Source organism: Oncorhynchus nerka, linkage group LG10, assembly GCF_034236695.1.
Source record: "Oncorhynchus nerka isolate Pitt River linkage group LG10, Oner_Uvic_2.0, whole genome shotgun sequence".
Classification (NCBI taxonomy): domain Eukaryota; kingdom Metazoa; phylum Chordata; class Actinopteri; order Salmoniformes; family Salmonidae; genus Oncorhynchus; species Oncorhynchus nerka.
Genome location: NC_088405.1, coordinates 48523176 through 48543333, shown reverse-complemented (window position 1 = coordinate 48543333; position 20158 = coordinate 48523176). Strand labels below are relative to the sequence as shown.

Sequence of the window (20158 nt, the reverse complement as noted above, 5' to 3'; positions counted from 1 at the left end):
GCACTTCATGGCTACCGACATGAGTGCTACAGGGCAGTAGTCTTTTAGGCAGGTTGCCTTCGCTTTCTTGGGCACAGGGACTAGGGTGGTGACCAAGATCCCGATGATCACACTGACAGCGGACCATCTGGCAAGGGTCTTCTGACATTTTCAACCTCTCCCTGACCGAGTCTGTAATACCTATATGTTTCAATCAGACCACCCTAGTCCCTGTCCGCTAATGTGATTAGCATAACGTTTTAAGTAACAAGGACATATCTGATATGGGCAGAAAGTTTAAATTCTTGTTAATCTAACTGCACTGTCCAATTTACAGTAGCTATTACAGTGAAATAATACCATGCTATTGTTTGAGGAGAGTGCATAGTTATGAACTTGAAAATGTATGAATAAACCAATTAGGCACATTTGGGCAGTCTTGATACAACATTTTGAACAGAAATGCAATTCGATAAGTCTAAAACTTTGCTCAGACACGATAATCTAAATTGCGTCTAGATTCCTAAATCATATATTGGCCTTTCTCTTGCATTTCAATGTTGAAAAAAAAAGAAAAAAAAATTCTAATACATTCATTTCACATTTCCACAAACATCAAAGTGTTTACTTTCAAATGGTATCAATAGTATGCATATCTGTGTTTCAGGTCCTGAGCTACAGGCAGTTAGATATGGGTATGTCATTTTAGGCGAAAATTGAAAAAAAGGGTCTGATCCTCCTTCTGCCCCAAACCATAAGACTGCTGAAAAATGTATCAAATGGCCACCCGAACTATACTTCACTGCTGCTACTAGCTACTACTTATTACCTATGCATAGTCACTTTACCCATACCTACAGTGGGGCAAAAAAGTATTTAGTCAGCCACCAATTGTGCAAGTTCTCCCACTTAAAAAGATGAGAGAGGCCTGTAATTTTCATCATAGGTACACTTCAACTATGACAGACAAAATGAGAGAAAAAAATCCAGAAAATCACATTGTAGGATTTTTAATGAATTTATTTTCAAATGATGGTGGAAAATAAGTATTTGGTTAATAACAAAAGTTTATCTCAATACTTTGTTAAATACCCTTTGTTGGCAATGACAGAGGTCAAACATTTTCTGTAAGTCTTCACAAGGTTTTCACACACTGTTGCTGGTATTTTGGCCCATTCCTCCATGCAGATCTCCTCTAGAGCAGTGATGTTTTGGGGCTGTTGCTGGACAACACGGACTTTCAACTCCCTTGTTGCAGGAATTAAATTCCTCTGTTTTAAAACCCAATTAAAATCAAACACTCTGTCAATTCATAAGGATTTGTATGACCCTTATTTGTATAAAATTGATAGAGCCCAGTCTTAAAGTCAACCAGCAGCTTTTATTCACGAGAGTACTGCTCCTTACACATTTTACCACAGGTTATAAACTTAAAATGACGTCATTAGTTTCAGTACCAGCCCGTGTCATCTCCGCTCTAGTACAATGGCTGTATGGCTCTCACATGTCTCTCCCTATTAAGATAATATATGACCGAGCCAAGGTCATGCTTGTGTAGATAAGCCTTCTAGCCAGACTGGCTATAAGTTCATTCATTTCTACCATGGTACACACAGTCATTGTTCTAATTCTTGATTATATTTACACACATTATATTCAGTACTGGGATTAAAAAGAAAATTCATACATATACAGTACCATAATAGTATTATGATTAGTTCATATACAGTAACATAATAGTATTCTGATTAGTCAGTCCTGATTGAAATGTATACATAATTAGTCATCATTGATTAAAAAAATCCCTTAACATCCCTCCAAAGATTTTCTATGGGGTTGAGATCTGGAGACTGGCTAGGCCACTCCAGGACCTTGAAATGTGCTTCTTACGAAGCCACTCCTTCGTTGCCCAGGCGGTGTGTTTGGGATCATTGTCATGCTGAAAGACCCAGCCACGTTTCAAATTCAATGCCCTTGCTGATGGAAGGAGGTTTTCACTCAAAATCTCACGATACATGGCCCCATTCATTCTTTCCATTACACGGATCAGTCGTCCTGGTCCCTTTGCAGAAAAACAGCCCCAAAGCATGATGTTTCCACCCCCATGCTTCACAGTAGGTATGGTGTTCTTTGGATGCAACTCAGCATTCGTTGTCCTCCAAACACGATGAGTTGAGTTTTTACCAAAAAGTTATATTTTGGTTTCATCTGACCATATGACATTCTCCCAATCTTCTTCTGGATCATCCAAATGCTCTCTAGCAAACTTCAGACAGGCCTGGACATGTACTGGCTTAAGCAGGGGGAAACATCTGGCACTGCAGGATTTCTTCAAACCAAGCTGCTTACCTATTGCAGATTCAGTCTTCTCAGCCTGGTGCGGGTCTACAATTTTGTTTCTGGTGTCCTTTGACAGCTCTTTGGTCTTGGCCATAGTGGAGTTTGGAGTGTGACTGTTTGAGGTTGTGGACAGGTGTCTTTTATACTGATAACAAGTTTAAACAGGTGTCATTAATACAGGTACAGAGTGGAGGACAGAGGAGCCTCTTAAAGAAGAAGTTACAGGTCTGTGAGAGCCAGAAATCTTGCTTGTTTGTAGGTGACCAAATACTTATTTTCCACCATAATTTGCAAATAAATTCATTAAAAATCCTACAATGTGATTTTCTGGATTCTTTTTCTAATTTTGTATGTTATAGTTGAAGTGTACCTATGATGAAAATTACAGGCCTCTCTCATCTTAAGTGGGAGAACTTGCACAATTGGTGGCTGGCTAAATACTTTTTGCCCCACTGTACATGTACATATTATCGCGACAAACCTGTACACCCGCACATTGACTCAGAACCGGTATCCCCTGTATATAGCCTCATTATTGTTATTTTATTGTGCTGCTTAAAAAAATATATATTGAATTTATTTAGCAAATATTTTCTTATCTCTATTTTCTTAACTGCACTGTTGGTTAAGGGCTTGTAAAGTAAGCATTTCAGGGTAAGGTCTAAACCTGTTGTATTTGGCACATGTGACAAAAACATTTGATTTGATTTATAGAGATGGGAGAACCTTCCAGAAGGACAACCATCACTGCAGCACTCCACCAATCAGGCATTTATGGTAGTGGCCAGACGGAAGCCACTCCTCAGTATAAGGCACATGACAGCCCGCTTGGAATTTGCCAAAAGGCACCTAAAGACTCTCAGACCACCAGAAACAAGATTTTCTAGTCTGATGTAACCAAGATTGAACTCTTTGGCCTGAACTCCAAACATCACATCTGGAGGAAACCTGGTACCATCCCTAAGGTGAAGCATGGTGGTGGCAGCATCATGCTGTGGGGATGTTGTGTCAGTGGCAGGGACTGGGAGACTAGTCAGGATCGAGGCAAAGATCAATGGCGCAAAGTACAGAACGATCCTTGATAAAAACCTGCTCCAGAGCGCCCGGGAGCTCAGACTGGGGTGAAGGTTCACCATCCAGCAGGACAACAACCCTAAGCACATAGCCAGGATATTACAGGAGTGGCTTCTGGACAAGTCTCTGAATGTCATGGACTGGCCCAGCCAGAGCACGGACTTGAAAACCTTCGAACATCTCTGGAGAGACCTGAAAATAGCTGTGCAGCGACGCTCCCCATCCAACCTGACAGAGCTTGAGAGGATCTGCGGAAAAGAATGAGAGAAACTCCCCAAATACAGGTGTGCCAAGCTGTTAGTGTCATACCCATGAATACTCAAGGTTGTAATCACTGCCAAAGGTGTTTCAACAAAGTAGTGAGTAAAGGTTCTGAATACTTAAGTAAAAGTTAAGTCAGTTTTTGTATTTTTAATACATTTGCAAAAATTCTAAAAACCTGTTTTGCTTTGTCATTATGGGATATTCTGTGTAGATTGATGAGGAGAAAAAAACGATTTAATCCATTTTGAATTCAAACTGTAACGTAACAAAATGTGGAAAAAGTCAAGGGGTATGAATACTTTCCGAACGCACTGTAGCTCTGGTCGGGCAGCTTCATCTTCTAGCAGGTTGAGGGACTAACTTACTTCCACTAGCTACTACTAGCATGTCTATAACCAGAAACAAGGTAGGGCTAGCCAACTTTGTTCAGTTGTTGTTGAGTTTGTTCTATTGGCATGCTAACTTCAATATCAGTTATGTATCTTAGCTACCATTATAATTTTTATTGTCCTGTCACACTCACGGTATAATTAAGCAATAAGGCCAGAGGAGGTGTGGTATATAGCTAATATACCACAGCCAAGGGCTGTTCTTAAACACGACGCAACCCGGAGTGCCTGGACACAGCCCTTAGCCATGGTATATTGGCCATATATCACAAACCCCCAAAGAGCCTTATTGCTATTAAAAACTGGTTACCATCGTGTAATTAGAGAAGTAAAAATAAATATGTTGTCATAGGTGGTATATATATACCACAGCTGTTAGACAATCAGCATTCAGGGCCCGAACCACCCAGTTTATAATTATTTCTTTGTGCTGCCAACCTAGGCAGGAAACACACCTCCTAAACCCAGTAAATGTTCTATTAGGAGCATGTATATATATATATATATATATATATATATATATATATATATATATTTTTTTTTTTACAATTATATATATAGTTATTTGTTTTCCGTTATTACATTTCCAATTTTGAAAACAATAAATTAGAAAACAAGTTGTTTTCCGTTTTTCCACTCTCTGTTTTGAGTAGAATTCCAAATAATGAATCGTATTCACGGATCTTTCTGACATATTTTCGGTTTTATTGGTGGCCCACTCTTTGATAGTATGCACATCTCTCATGGTGTGGCTTTAAAATATTTATTTCATTATTCTGGAGAAAAAAATCTAGCCAGAACATTACTGTTTTCAGCATCTGAATATATTTTACCAGGTTCAGTACTGGCAACACTGTATTTTGTCATTCACCGGAGCCGAAATGATGTCTTCTGCGTCATAATTAATAACTTCGATTAATTCATTTTCCCTTACGTTTCTTCAATGGTGTTGTTGCAGGGGAGGAACGAAAAGACGCATCCTTTCACTCCTATTATGTTGAAAAAGGCGTAGACCACAAGTTTAATGACGTCTTACATACCCAATAAAATATCACAATGGGTGTGGCCAACATTGAACGATAGTCCCATTCTGCAATCAAAACTGTACTTTCCAGATCACGTTGTGGTACCTAAAACATTTTTTTTGCGGCGTATTCGCCCTTTGTGACAATGTCGGCAGATTACGAAGAGAGGTAAAGAGCCCAGCTAATTTTTTATTATAACCAGTTATACGTTGATATGATAACACTGTCAGTCCAGCAATTCCGTGATTCACCCCCCGTTATAAAATGCAGCATGCAATTTTACCTAGCTTTGCGTTAGCGATTTCCTTGTGCTGTCTTTTTAGTGCAACGTTAGCAACTGTAAACTAGCTTCTGGTAGTTGGAGTTGCTAGCCATGTCTCTAACGCCAAGCCGTTTGCACATTTTATCACGTTATAACATGTTAACTAGCTAGTTAGCGAATATTGTGCCATAAATTGTAAAAACTGATTTGCTGGTCAGCTCACGAATTGACTGATTTTGAAGGCGAACTGCTAACCGGTTCACTAAAATAGTTAGTTAACGTTAGCTATAATTTGGCAGGCGAACACCAGACAGAGGTTGCGGGAAAATGGTGGCCTGTCTCACCACCAGCGAGCCCCGCAATCGTGCACAATTTATGTTCTGCCCCCAGTGAGTGTCTTTAGTCATGTTTAGCTATATTAGCTAACGGACGTTGTCTAACAATCCCAAAACTCGAGCTAATTTGCGAGCTAATTTAGTGTCTAGCGTTAGCTGGCTAACGTTACATTTCTTAGCTACCCCAAATGTTAACGTTATGTGTACGAGCTTGTGCAAAATGGAAGGATTTGCATCGGAAAGGGCATTTGATTGACTGTTGCTAGTATTTTGTCTAATTCCAGCTAAATTAGTATGGTTATCCCTGCTGAATGTGTAGTAGTGCCGTTTTGCTAGCTAGCTACTAGTAGTAGGCTAGGCGTTTAATCACGGGGTTTTAATTTCCACTGACGTTAGCGCATAGCCAGCGAACCCCCACCAATTTTGTTATCCACAATGACTACTCGTGCTGTTGTCTTCAAAACCTCTGTCTGAACACAATAAACTGTATTTGTATTGGCTTGTTTAAATCGTCTGCATTGGGAAGACGTGATCAAATGTATCAGAAAACACGTTTCCATCCACCGTTTTTATGTGAGTAAAGTCATGAAAAGTGTGATGGAAACAGGAAGTGTTGGTACAATGTTATAAATGTCAACAGACGACCAATATTTTTGTGTCTGCAAAATGTATCATGTGACGAATTGCGGTGGAATCGTTTCCTTTCACAATTGTTGCTAGAATAACCATGTGTAGGTACATTTCAGGGATTATGGTTCTGTCACTGTGTACGGTTACATGCACACCGTGGGATTATTGTGGATAGTCGGATTAATATAATATTTCGATTAAAACGTTTACATGCTTTGCAAGAACGAGTAATAATAATAATAATAATAATAATCCTATTTACATGGACTCGTCTTTTCAGATTTTCATGATGGATGCTGGTGCAAATAAACGTTCTACAACAGCGACCATCCTATTTTTGGGAAGCATATTTGATTAAGTTTAGACATAAAGTTTGTATGTGAAAACTACTTCTAACATGCTGTCTAGACGCGATCAGGACACACAGGTTGAAATATCAAAACGAACTCCGAACAAACTATATTAATTTGGAGACAGGTCGAAAATCATTAAACATTCATGGCAATTTAGCTAGTTTGCTGTTGCTAGCTCATTTGTCCTGGGATATAAACATTGGCATGTTATTTTACCTGAAATGCACCAGGTCCTCTATTCCGACAATTAATCCACAGATAAAAGGGTAAACCAAGTTAGTTTCTAATAATCTCTCCTTCAGTCTTCTTTGGACTTCATATGGCGGTTGGCAACAAACTTTAATGTGCATTACCACCCAACTGGACTTGAGTGTGGACCTCAGGAAATATTTCAATCATCCATGTGGGTACATGCTCCTAAAAACCAATAAGGAGATGTGAGGGGCAGAACTTGCAGCGCATGAAGCATCACAAATAGAACTAAGTTTATATTGTAGTGCCTGGCAACGCGGATGCTCGTTGATGCGCGGAGCAGTTTAGAAGCAATGATTGAATAACATGTATGTGTACATTTATTTTGCAACACTCGCGCACATAACATAACGGGAGCTGTGTGATCTTACATCATACATTGGGTGTTTCTCAAAATGCATGTTACTGTGCTACAATCATGCAAATTGGAGCACTGGAGGGTTGGAGAATGAGTCCAAATCAAAATGGGCGAAACGGAGCATGGAGGGCAGTCCTCAAATGCATACTCCGTTTGTACATATGTTGAAGCTTGCATGGATGCACGCTTCATCGGAAAGTATGCAAAGAATTATGACACAACCATGTAAAAAACAAGGCAATATTTCTTGAAATCGGTGGTGCCATTATTTGAGCTGAAAGCGAGATAAAATATACTCTGACGAAGGAATGAAATGTTGCCTATTCACATCTCATATGATGCCGGTGGGGCTTACCCCAATTAGTCAAATGGTCATCGATTGGTCGTTTGGCTGTTGGTTGACTGAGATTGTTTTAGTTGAGCTGTAACAAATATATGTATCTATGTATATGTATGTACAGTGGGGGGAGTATTTAGTCAGCCACCAATTGTGCAAGTTCTCCCACTTAAAAAAATGAGAGGCCTGTAATTTTCATAGGTACACTTCAACTATGACAGACAAAATGAGAAAGAAAAAATCCAGAAAATCACATTGTAGGATTTTTAATGAATTTATTTGCAAATTATGGTGGAAAATAAGTATTTGGTCACCTACAAACAAGCAAGATTTCTGGCTCTCACAGACCTGTAACTTCTTCTTTAAGAGGCTCCTCTGTCCTCCACTCGTTACCTGTATTAATGGCACCTGTTTGAACTTGTTATCAGTATAAAATACACCTGTCCACAACCTCAAACAGTTACACTCCAAACTCCACTATGGCCAAGACCAAAGAGCTGTCAAAGGACACCAGAAACAAAATTGTAGACCCGCACCAGGCTGGGAAGACTGAATCTGCAATAGGTAAGCAGCTTGGTTTGAAGAAATCCTGCAGTGCCAGATGTGTCCCCCTGCTTAAGCCAGTACATGTCCAGGCCTGTCTGAAGTTTGCTAGAGAGCATTTGGATGATCCAGAAGAAGATTGGGAGAATGTCATATGGTCAGATGAAACCAAAATATAACTTTTTGGTAAAAACTCAACTCATCGTGTTTGGAGGACAACGAATGCTGAGTTGCATCCAAAGAACACCATACCTACTGTGAAGCATGGGGGTGGAAACATCATGCTTTGGGGCTGTTTTTCTGCAAAGGGACCAGGACGACTGATCCGTGTAATGGAAAGAATGAATGGGGCCATGTATCGTGAGATTTTGAGTGAAAACCAGGCTGGGAAGACTGAATCTGCAATACGTTTGACCTCTGTCATTGCCAACAAAGGGTATATAACAAAGTATTGAGATAAACTTTTGTTATTGACCAAATACTTATTTTCCACCATAATTTGCAAATAAATTCATTAAAAATCCTACAATGTGATTTTCTGGATCTTTTTTCTCATTTTGTCTGTCATAGTTGAAGTGTACCTATGATGAAAATTACAGGCCTCTCTCGTCTTTTTAAGTGGGGGAACTTGCACAATTGGTGGCTGACTAAATACTTTTTTGCCCCACTGTATATATACATATACATATGTATGTGTGTGTATATATATATATATATATATATGACTTGTTATGGATTTTTTCCCTCATCAATCTACACAATACTCCATAATGACAAGCTTAAAACAGGTTAAGAAATGTTAGCCAATTTATTTAAAAAAAAAACATATCAAATTTTACATAAGTATTCAGAACCTTTACTCAGTACTTTGTTGAACCACCTTTGGCATCGATTGCAGCCTCGAGTCTTCTTGGGCATGATGCTACAAGCTTGGCACACCTGTATTTGGGAAGTTTCTCCCATTCTTCTCTGCAGATCCTCTCAAGCTCTGTCAGGTTGGATGGGGAGCGTTGCTGCACAGCTATTTTCAGGTCTCTTCAGAGATGTTTGATCGTGTTCAAGTCCGGGCTCTGCCTGGGCCACTCAAGGATATTCAGAGACTTGTCCCGAAGCCATTCCCGCATTGCCTTGGCTGTGTGCTTAAGGTTGTTGTCCTGTACAAAGGTGAACCTATGCTCCAGTCTGAGGTCCTGTCTCTGTACTTCGCTCCGTTCGTTGTTCCCTTGATCCTGACCCTGTCCCTGCCGCTCAAAAACATCCCCACAGCATGATGCTGCCACCACCATGCATCACCATAGGGATGGTGCCAGGTTTCCTCCAGATGTGACACTTGGCTTTCAGGCCAACGAGTACAATCTTGGTTTCATCAGACCAGAGAATCCTTGACTTTTTCATATTTTGTTAAGTTACAGCCTTATTCAAAAATGAATTACATAACATTTCCTCATAAGTATTCAGACCCTTTGCTATGATACTCGAAATTGAGGCCGGTGCATCCTGTTTCCATTGATCATTCTTGAGATGTTTCTACAACTCGATTGGAGTCCACCTGTGGTAAATTCTATTTATTGGTCATGATTTGGAAAGGCACACACCTGTCTATGTCAGGTCCCACAGTTGACAGTGCATGTCAGATCTAAAAGCCAAGCCATGAGGTCGAAGAAATTGTCCGTAGAGCTCCGAGACAGGATTGTGTCGAGTCACAGATCTGGGGAAGGGTACCAAAACATTTCTGCAGAATTGAAGGGCCCCAAGAACACAGTGGCCTCCATAAATTTTAATTGGAAGAAGTTTGGAACCACCAAGACTCTTCCTAGAGCTGGCCACCCGGCCAAACTGAGCAATCGGGGTAGAAGGGCCTTGGTCAGGGAGGTCACCAAGAACCCGATGGTCACTCTGACAGAGCTCTAGAGTTCCTCTGTGGAGATGGGAGAACCTTCCAGAAGGACAACCATCTCTGCAGTACTCCACCAATCAGGCCTTTATAGTAGAGTGGCTAGACAGAAGTCACTCCTCAGTAAAAGGCACATGACAGTCCGCTTGGAGTATGCCAAAAGGCACGTAAAGACTCTTAGACCATGAGAAACAAGAATCTCTGGTTTGATGAAACCAAGATTGAACTCTTTGGGCTGAATGCTAAGCGTTACAGAGAGATCCTTGATGAAAACCTGCTCCGGAGCACGCAGGACCTCAGACTGGGGTGAAGGTTCACCTTCCAACAGGAGAATGACCCTAAGCACACAACCAAGACAACGCAGGAGTGGGTTCTGGCCAAGTCTCTGAACTAATAACTTGTTTTTACTAACGGTAAAAACTGCTGTTGCCGTGTGCTTTTTCTTCCTCTCTGACCAAAACATGACATTCTATTTTTAGCTAATATGGGAGTGAATGCATACAAGCAGCATATCAAACTAGGATCATGTTGTAGGTTACACTGACAACTATACGAATATTTGCCAGGTCATATTATTTAATTATAAATCTGAGATGTGGGAAGCTGAAAAGGCTAAAGCCAGCTAACTACAACTGACAAGGGAAGATGACTCTTCCTTGCTTTTACCACAAATGAGAAGACCAAAAAATAACAAAGATATCACCCCCCTGTGAATAAGAGTCTAGGAAACATGGACCGGCTAGGGTATGTTACCAAAAGTTGCGCGTTGCTCCAACAAAAACGGACTCCACCCGAACGGTCACGGAGAGATCTGTATATTGGCTTTTCGGGCCAACAGAGCTCTTAAAGGGACATTGGTGTCTTAGAAGGGCAGTGACATACTTTGTATTGTGTTCACCCATAAAATGTTAAATTCATTCAAGGTTTATAAAAAATATGCCCACTCAATATAACATTAGGTTAGAAAAACAATAATCCAAACCCCATGTCTCTACCATTTATGTTTAAAAAGTTAGAATATTTACAATGGGAATACTTTACATTTTTTTTGCGAATAATAATAATAATAAGGATGTTTCCAATGGGGTAAATGCAGATAGACAAGCCTCACTTTGCAGCCTGCCGGTAGGCCTATGTATTCATAGCCCTTATTTTGTGTCATCACACAAAGCCTTGTATCTGATGGAAACACACCTCTGGTGGGGAAATGCAAAAAAAATGTAATGCACATTTTCTGATAGTCGTAAATTGCATGGCAACCTAGCTAGTGATACTCTATATCAGAGGTGCACAATTGGCGGACCTCGGTCTGGGTCAGGACCGAGTGAAGGTTCTATCTGGACCTCGACACATTTCTCATAAATAATTGTTAAATTAAATACTGATGAAGCAACCCTTTTTTTCAATTAACACATACAGCACAGCTTGGAAGGTCCCAGACAGCGCCCCATACTTGTCCAATCGCGTGCGTTACTTAAATCACTTCACGAAACTCAGCCAATCAAAGCAAATGATTACAATGCATGTTAGGAGACTGATGTTGTCAGAGAGAGAGAGACCGCAAATGAAGCAAAGGCGGAAGCGAGAGGAGAAATGATGGAATGGCATGCGCAAAAGTCAGGAAAGTCGATACAGAAAATGGAGCTTTCAAAGAGGAGTGGACAGACAAATATGCCTTTATCCTTCCCGCAGTGAGTGTCCAACCACTCTGCCTGATATGTTCAGCGACCGTGGCTCTAATAAAAAGTGCCAACGTGAAGCGCCACTACGAGACAAAGCACGATCTTTTGAGCAAAAATATCCACAGCAGTCTGAGGTGAGGGTACGCAAAATAAACAAACTCAAAGCCCAGTATGATCGGTCCACCAGAGTCCTCTCCCATGCATTCACTGCCCAACAACGTGCAAGTGAATGTTCACTAAAAATAGCTTGGATTTTGGGTCAACACCAAAATCCGTTTACTGACGGGGGAGTGGTGATGGAGTGCACGAATGCTGTTGCTGAAACTTTACTTGACGGTTAACAAAAAGACGAGCTGTGTGAAAAGGTCAAGAAAATCCCAATGTCGCGTACAACAACAGCAAGAAAGAGTGAAATACAAACAGAGGATGTATTAACACAGCGTGATGAAGCTATTTGGAGTGCACCACGCAGAGCATTAGCTGTTGATGAATCTACTGATGTGAGTGATAAGGCCCAGCTTCTGGTGTATGTTAGATTTTTACCACACAGAGAAGACGAAATTCTGCGAAGACCTGTTAGGTGTAACACCACTCGAGACACATACAAGAGGAAAGGACATATCCATGGCCATAAAGGACATGCAGAGAAAGAGGGGAATAGATCTAAAACAAGTGGTCTCTATCACCTCAGATGGGGCCCCTGCCATGATAGGAAGAGAGAGGGGAGCTGTGGCACGGCCGAAAGAGGAAAACCCTGACCTCACAGGAATCTGTCGGAAGAGTATGCTGAAGTGATGTATACAATGATGAAACTCATTAACCTCCTCAGGGCATCCCCATCTCATCAGCATCGCATGCTGAGAGAATTCCTGAAAGAAGTTGAGGCAAATGCAAAGACCTACTGCTGCACAACAACGTAAGATGGCTCAGTAAAGGCAGGGTGTTGAAACGCTTTTGGTCCATTCGAAAGGAGATAACAGCTTACCTAGTACAGCTCAAGAGTCAGAAGGCAACACAGTTTTCACTTTTTTTGCAAGACGAGCAAAATGGATATTGTTGCATTTTTGGTAAACACCACGTCACACTTTAATGAGCTCAACGTGAAACTACAGGGCAAGAACAATTCAGTTTGTGATTTGATGACATCTGTCCTCTCCTTCCAGAGGGAACTGAAATTGTTCAATGAAGATCTTCAAGAAGACTGCACACTTTTCAAAAGTGCAGAAACAGATTCAGGGTGAGAGATGCTTCTCCTCATGTTGACTTCATAGATAAAGCTGATTGGAAACTTCAGCAATCGCTTTGACAGCTTCAGCCTTAGATAGGGGTAAAATGCTTCAGCCTTTCCTTCTAATTGAGAATCCATTCATCGTCACAGATGTCAGGGGATTTACAAAGGAGGTGACACAGACCTTCAAGTGGGCACATGTTGGATCTCTACAGATGGAACTGATTGATCTGCAAGCAAATGTTGCACTAAGAGAGCATTTTCAACTAACTGATCATGACGCTTTCTGGCTGCAGGCAATGTCTGAGACTGTTCTCCCTGGTCTAACCAAAGTAGCACTACACACCTTGACCATGCATGTCTCCACATACAGTTGTGAGTCTTCTTTCTCCACTATGAACATCATTAAGAATAACTACCGTTCTAGACTCACCAATGAGCACCTACATACAATATGTGCATGACACTTGGCACTGACTCATTTACATTTACATTTAAGTCATTTAGCAGACGCTCTTATCCAGAGCGACTTACAAATTGGTGCGTTCACCTTAAGACATCCAGTGGAACAGCCACTTTACAATAGTGCATCTAAATCTTTTAAGGGGGTGAGAAGGATTACTTTATCCTATCCTAGGTATTCCTGAAAGAGGTGGGGTTTCAGGTGTCTCCGGAAGGTGGTGATTGACTCCGCTGTCCTGGCGTCGTGAGGGAGTTTGTTCCACCATTGGGGGCCAGAGCAGCGAACAGTTTTGACTGGGCTGCGCGGAACTGTACTTCCTCAGTGGTAGGGAGGCGAGCAGGCCAGAGGTGGATGAACGCAGAGCCCTTGTTTGGGTGTAGGGCCTGATCAGAGCCTGGAGGTACTGAGGTGCCGTTCCCCTCACAGCTCCGTAGGCAAGCACCATGGTCTTGTAGCGGATGCGAGCTTCAACTGGAAGCCAGTGGAGAGAGCGGAGGAGCGGGGTGACGTGAGAGAACTTGGGAAGGTTGAACACCAGACGGGCTGCGGCGTTCTGGATGAGTTGTAGGGGTTTAATGGCACAGGCAGGGAGCCCAGCCAACAGCGAGTTGCAGTAATCCAGACGGGAGATGACAAGTGCCTGGATTAGGACCTGCGCCGCTTCCTGTGTGAGGCAGGGTCGTACTCTGCGGATGTTGTAGAGCATGAACCTACAAGAACGGGCCACCGCCTTGATGTTAGTTGAGAACGACAGGGTGTTGTCCAGGATCACGCCAAGGTTCTTAGCGCTCTGGGAGGAGGACACAATGGAGTTGTCAACCGTGATGGTGAGATCATGGAACGGGCAGTCCTTCCCCGGGAGGAAGAGCAGCTCCGTCTTGCCGAGGTTCAGCTTGAGGTGGTGATCCGTCATCCACACTGATATGTCTGCCAGACATGCAGAGATGCGATTCGCCACCTGGTCATCAGAAGGGGGAAATTCCATTCCAGCCAAGGTTCAAATGACTGGCAGTGCAAGCAAAAGCCTATTTCTCTTACTAAAGAAGAGCGGTGGGAGAGAGTGTTGTAAAGATACATATTAAACCTGTGGCTTCTTATTTGTTCAAAAATCAAAGCGCTTTTTTCAGAAACAGGCACTTTTGTTATTTTTTTGTGAAGATGCGGCCTTGTTTTGCTTGAAGTGAAAACATTTGTGATAGGCCTACTTTTATTTATGATTTACGCTGCATATTTATTTTACCTGTTTAAAGTGTCTACATTGAAAATGTGCAATAAATATTGTTGAAATGTTATTGAAATGTAGTACTTTGTTTATTAGCCATACATATACAAGAACTACATATGCCACCATAGACATTTTAATGGTTTGGACCTGTTGTGAATCACTGGACTTCTTTGAATTCTGATTGTGCACGCACCCCTGCTTTATGTAATGACAAGATCCGTCTTATCTGTGCCCTAACAATGGGAGTCGTTGGCGGGAAGTCAGGCGGAAGGAGGAGAGATCAGGCATGAACATTCTAGCCAATGAGAGGGCAGATAACGGTTGTGCACAACAAACAACTACGATATAAAATATTTTTTCTCAAAGTTGTGGAGATACCATGTGCGTCCACCATGTGCATTCGTAACGAACTAAACATTACGAAAAATATATTAGATCAAATAAGCCTCACTTAGCAAATTAGCAATAAAAAATGTTGTTGACCATATCTGACACTCATAGACCTCCATAAAAAATAAAATCCTCAATTGGTCTGCGTATCGCTGTATTTTCGCATTGACAGATTGATGGGAGTGGAGCTTCTTGCTTCATCTCGTCCTCAGAATGTATCACACAAGTTAGGTGTGTGTGCCCCAGCTTTTGCATTGCTGTTTGTCAGCAACGATATGCAAGTTTATTGAACATGGCTGCCTCAATGCAATCATTGTAATGAGCCAATCACATTCTGGCAGACCCCTTATAGATTTTTGGTCAGAAATGTTTTTTTCCCCCCAAGATATCATTATATTCAGCAAATGTATGCAACATGACATGTATCAACATTGAACGTTTTCCTACAGAGACCTCTCCAACAGAGACAATGGCCCAGAGGGCATGGAGCCAGATGGCATCATTGAGGTAAGTGTGTGTGTGTGTCAAGCTACACTTTGTTAAATGTTGGATAAAGGACAGGTTGCATTGTTGAATATCGAATGGCATGTTGTCTAATGGAATGGAAGAAAAGATGCATGTATCTCACACTTGTTTTTTTTGTCTCCGCTGGCTAAAAAAACAGTACTGGGGTTTGTGTATAAGAAGTACAGTACTGGGGTGCTATTTATACTGACCGTGCTCTACGATCATTTTTTTCTCTCCACAGAGTAACTGGAATGAGATCGTGGACAGCTTCGATGAGATGGCCCTGCGTGAGACTCTCCTGAGAGGAATCTATGCCTATGGTTTTGAGAAACCGTCTGCCATTCAGCAGAGGGCCATCCTCCCTTGTATCAAGGGTAAGTACAAGCTTCCTAAAGTATAAACTCACACACACAGGATATAACCTCTGCATGTTGTTTATTTTGTTCACGTTTCAGTCAGACCTTTTTCAAGATGGGTATAAGCTAAGGTTCCAAAATGCCTATTAATGTGTTGATTCTTGAACATTGCTTCTTGCTTCAAGATGATCTAGCCTAAATTGTTGCTGACTGAAGTTGCATGAGCATCTATACTTACTTAAAAATTGTATTTAAAAAAACATTTAACCTTTATTTAATTACTTAATCCTCTTAATTCCTGTGTCGAACAAAAGGTTTTCTTAAGAGATCATACTATACTGGCTTTTATTTATTCCAGAGTATCCTACCGGTCAGGTTTGGAGACCTTCTCAATCTTGCCTTTAATTTTTTATTATTTTCATGCAAGTTAATGATTAAGCGTACACATTTCCTAAGCTTCAAAACAGAGTGACCCAAATGCCTTTAAAGCGTATCCTTGGTCTTAGCAACTAGGAACCAAATGGGATGAAACGGGTAGGGACCTACCTGAATTTGTCCAATAAGAAACACTTGTTTTTGTTTTCCGTTACAAAATGTTTTGCTACAGTGTAAACAAATGAATTTTCATTTCCCACCAGGTTATGATGTCATTGCACAGGCCCAGTCAGGCACAGGGAAGACTGCCACGTTCGCCATCTCCATCCTCCAGCAGATTGATATCGAGCTGAAGGGCACCCAGGCCTTGGTCCTCGCTCCCACCCGAGAGCTGGCTCAGCAGGCAGGTTGCACAAACATTAAATTGGCCTAAAAACAGTTAACTGTGAATGCAACTCCTGCACCTTTTACACAGTCGCACCGATGCTGTACCATGGTGCCTCTGGTATTTTAATATGACATGGTCCTTTCCAGTACGGTTCTAGCAACTATGGTGGATGAGTAACCAGACCAGCACGGTAAAGCGTGGCTCGGCTCTGCTCCATATTGTGAATCAAACCATGTACTATATTGTACCATCTCTGTCTCTGGGAAAGGAAGTGTCTTTGAGTGGCACCAAGTGTTATATCTGACAAGGGGAAAGGGACAATGCCATATTCATCCCAGCCGACTCGGTGCTGGTTCATGCTAAGGGCACAAACTCATAATTGAGTAGCAAAAATCTGATTCCTTATGAATATTGTTGCTTGCCAAAGTAATACAAATTTGTATGAAAAAGCTAAAAGTATCTTGACCATGGAATTACCTCGACTAAGAACATATGGAATAGAATTGTAATGTGGGTCTTCGTGAGTATTGTGTGCATGTAAATGTAGTAAAATGTGTGCCAGAGGGGGAGCTTTCTCTTGCCACTGTGCTTCTGCTTGCTCTCTGGGGTCTAGGCTGTGTTACTCTAAAAGCACTTTGTGACAACTGCGGATTTGAAAAAGGGTTTTAATAAATTGTATTGACTCCCTCTCCTCTTCAATAGATCCAGAAGGTGATCCTGGCCCTCGGTGACTACATGGGAGCCTCCTGCCATGCCTGTATTGGCGGCACAAACGTCCGTAACGAGGTGACAAAGCTCCAGGCTGAGGCTCCGAACATAGTGGTTGGAACGCCAGGCCGCGTGTTTGACATGTTGAACCGCAAGTTCCTCTGTGAGTAATGACCTCAGGGTCTTTGTTTACTTTTGTGTTATTCTGCATTAATTATATTTTTTTTGTAACCAGATTTGTATAGATAACAAGAGATTGGAATTGGATTTTTATTCCCGAAGAACAGAATCAGAACAGCAAACGAAAGTGTTCCGGAACAGAACGGTTATTTTAAAAGCATGGGTACTGGTTAACCCTGTAGGTCTAAGCCCTTAGATCGCAATATCTACTATGCTAACATATGAAATTGTTTTAAGATAATCATAAAATGTATAATTTAGCCATTTGATTTGGAATTTTAGGACCTCTGTAGGTATAGAAAATATATATTTGATGAAACATTGAATTTAGACTTTACTGCTATAACCCATAGAAACGCTTTGAATAACACCATTCATAAATGGCAAAACACAAAGTAAAAAAATAAATCATAAAAAACACGGTTTTGAAGTGTTTTTATACCTTTTGGCACATTTTACCCCCTAATGCACTTTTTGCCATTTTTACAGCCCGGTACTGGCGTAGTGCAGAACAACCGACACCTTGTTTGTGAGAGTCCCCTTTTGATATTGGTGGCATATTAGTTTGTAGCTCCAACGGTTCGGCCTGGACAGTCAGTTTTTTGAGAAGACCTCTTCGAAATGAGGACATCCGCGACAGAGTTCAGACAACTGCCGTAAAGCTTGTGGATATCATAGACCCAAACAACAGAGACTGTCGTGTTCGTGGGAATCTCCACTTTCGTTATTGGTGACATATTAGGTTTTACAGTTGTGAAGCACGGGTGCGTCAATTGACTCTAGTTTTTTTTAAATAATGTTATTTTACGTTCTCAGGCATTTTTTTCAGTCCCACAAAAAAACGCAACAAAGTGCCTATGCAAAGCCCACACTTTGCCACTCATAAATGTATTCCCGTGTCTGCCTGCCTGCCTGCCCGCCCGCCAGCTGAAAATCTTTTCCAGTGCGTGTAGACAACCTGCCCCTCCCCCTCCAAAGCATAGTCTCGTAGCCTATTGACGTTTCAAGCGTGATTCAGAAACGAGGTGAGAGATTTTTAATTCGAGAATAGATTAACCTACTCAATGCTAGTTAAGGATACTATCGTTTTCATGTTTCACATTGGATTTATTAACTACAAAAAGGTAAGACTTGTTTTAAATAAAAATTCTGGTGCTGCTCTGCACACACATGCTTGCTTGCTAGCTAGCTGGTCCAACGTTAAGCCAACCCTGAAGTTCAAAGACATTCAAAATTCCTTCACAGAAGCTGCTCCTGCGTTGGTATAATTGTATAAATGCTTGTCACAACAACAACATCCACAGCACTTCAAGCCTCTTCCTCCACCCTCTCTCGCTCTCTCCCCACCCACAACATTTCTGGCACATCTCGCACCCTACACTCATCTGTCCAATGCATGTAAATAGCTTGCCTGCTCCATAGCAATTAAGCTGCTCTCTCCCCACTGATTGGTAAGGTAATGTAATAGCAAACTAAACGTTTAAAAAAATGGATATTTCACAAGTTTAAAAAGGAACTGAAAGGAACGATATAAACATACTTTTTTTTGGTTGGAAAATAATCTCGGTTCTAACCCCTGGAGATAACATAACTGTTTGTCATACTTTTCTCAAGTTGTTGTTTACATCAGTATGTTTTATTAAATTATTTGTTTACTGAATGGAGTATTGGGATTGGACTATTTTGTGTTCAAATTGTCTGAACTAAGTGCTCATCTTCCCCCTACAGCTGCTAAGTACATCAAGATGTTTGTCCTGGACGAGGCTGATGAGATGTTGAGCCGGGGTTTCAAGGACCAGATCTATGAGATTTTCCAGAAGCTCGGCACCAGCACACAGGTAAGAGGACCACACGCACAAGTAAGGGCACAGACTGTCAAACAGTCCGTTAGAAAGTTATTGCGCCGACAGACACGGTCACCCTGTTATTTCTTATATTTCTTATATTATTTGCACAGAATGTTTGTAGTATTATTTCCTACAGCCGAAAATAACTTTTCGATCGGCTGTGTTGTTGTCGAATGGTGGCCACTTCTCTGACCTGGATCCTTCCCGAGGCAGCCCCATTCATCCTGGGTGTTACACCAAACCGTTGACATTGGAGGAGAGGGAGAAGTGGGGTTCTAATGAGGCTCAGTCGGCGAGAAAATCATCCATTGCTTCAGAGTATATTACTTGCTAATGAGCTCAGGGCGAGGATCTCCTTTCAGAGAGACATAAGGGACTGTAACATACTCAGTTTTACAGAATCATGGCTCTATGGATTTATTGTCTCCATACAGCCAGCGGGGTTCTCTGTTAATTGCGAGGACAGGAAGAAATAACCATTTGGTAAAAACAAAGGTGGAGGGGTATGTCTCATGATTTAACAACTCATGGTGTGATTGTGGTAACGTACACCAACTCAAGGCCTTTTGTTCTCCCGATCTGGTATACCTGACCATTAAATGCCAACCGTATTACCTTCATAGAGAATTTTATTTGGTTGTCACTGTCATGTATATTCCCCCAAGCAATGGCTCTCAAGGAACTACACCAGACTTTGTGCAAACTAGAAACCGTATATCCCAAGGCCGCATTTATCGTAGCTGTTGACTTTAATAAAGGAAATCTGAGGTAAAT

General features: G+C 41.4%; 1 protein-coding gene across 2 annotated transcripts in view; it reads left to right on the top strand.

Annotated features, from left to right (window-relative positions):
- The first annotated feature begins 5132 nt into the window (after window positions 1–5132).
- The window catches only part of LOC115135421 (eukaryotic initiation factor 4A-I), a 36713-nt gene continuing 21687 nt past the window's right edge, over window positions 5133–20158 (top strand). Inside the window, exons 1-6 of one of the 2 annotated variants that reach the window (XM_065023479.1) lie at window positions 5133–5239; window positions 15473–15530; window positions 15772–15904; window positions 16525–16664; window positions 17352–17520; window positions 19266–19375. In XM_065023479.1, coding sequence (XP_064879551.1) covers window positions 5217–5239; window positions 15473–15530; window positions 15772–15904; window positions 16525–16664; window positions 17352–17520; window positions 19266–19375 — 633 coding nt within the window. In that variant the 5' untranslated portion in view covers window positions 5133–5216. The remainder of the gene's footprint in view (window positions 5240–15472; window positions 15531–15771; window positions 15905–16524; window positions 16665–17351; window positions 17521–19265; window positions 19376–20158) is intronic. The other variant, XM_029670098.2, reaches the window with a different exon arrangement.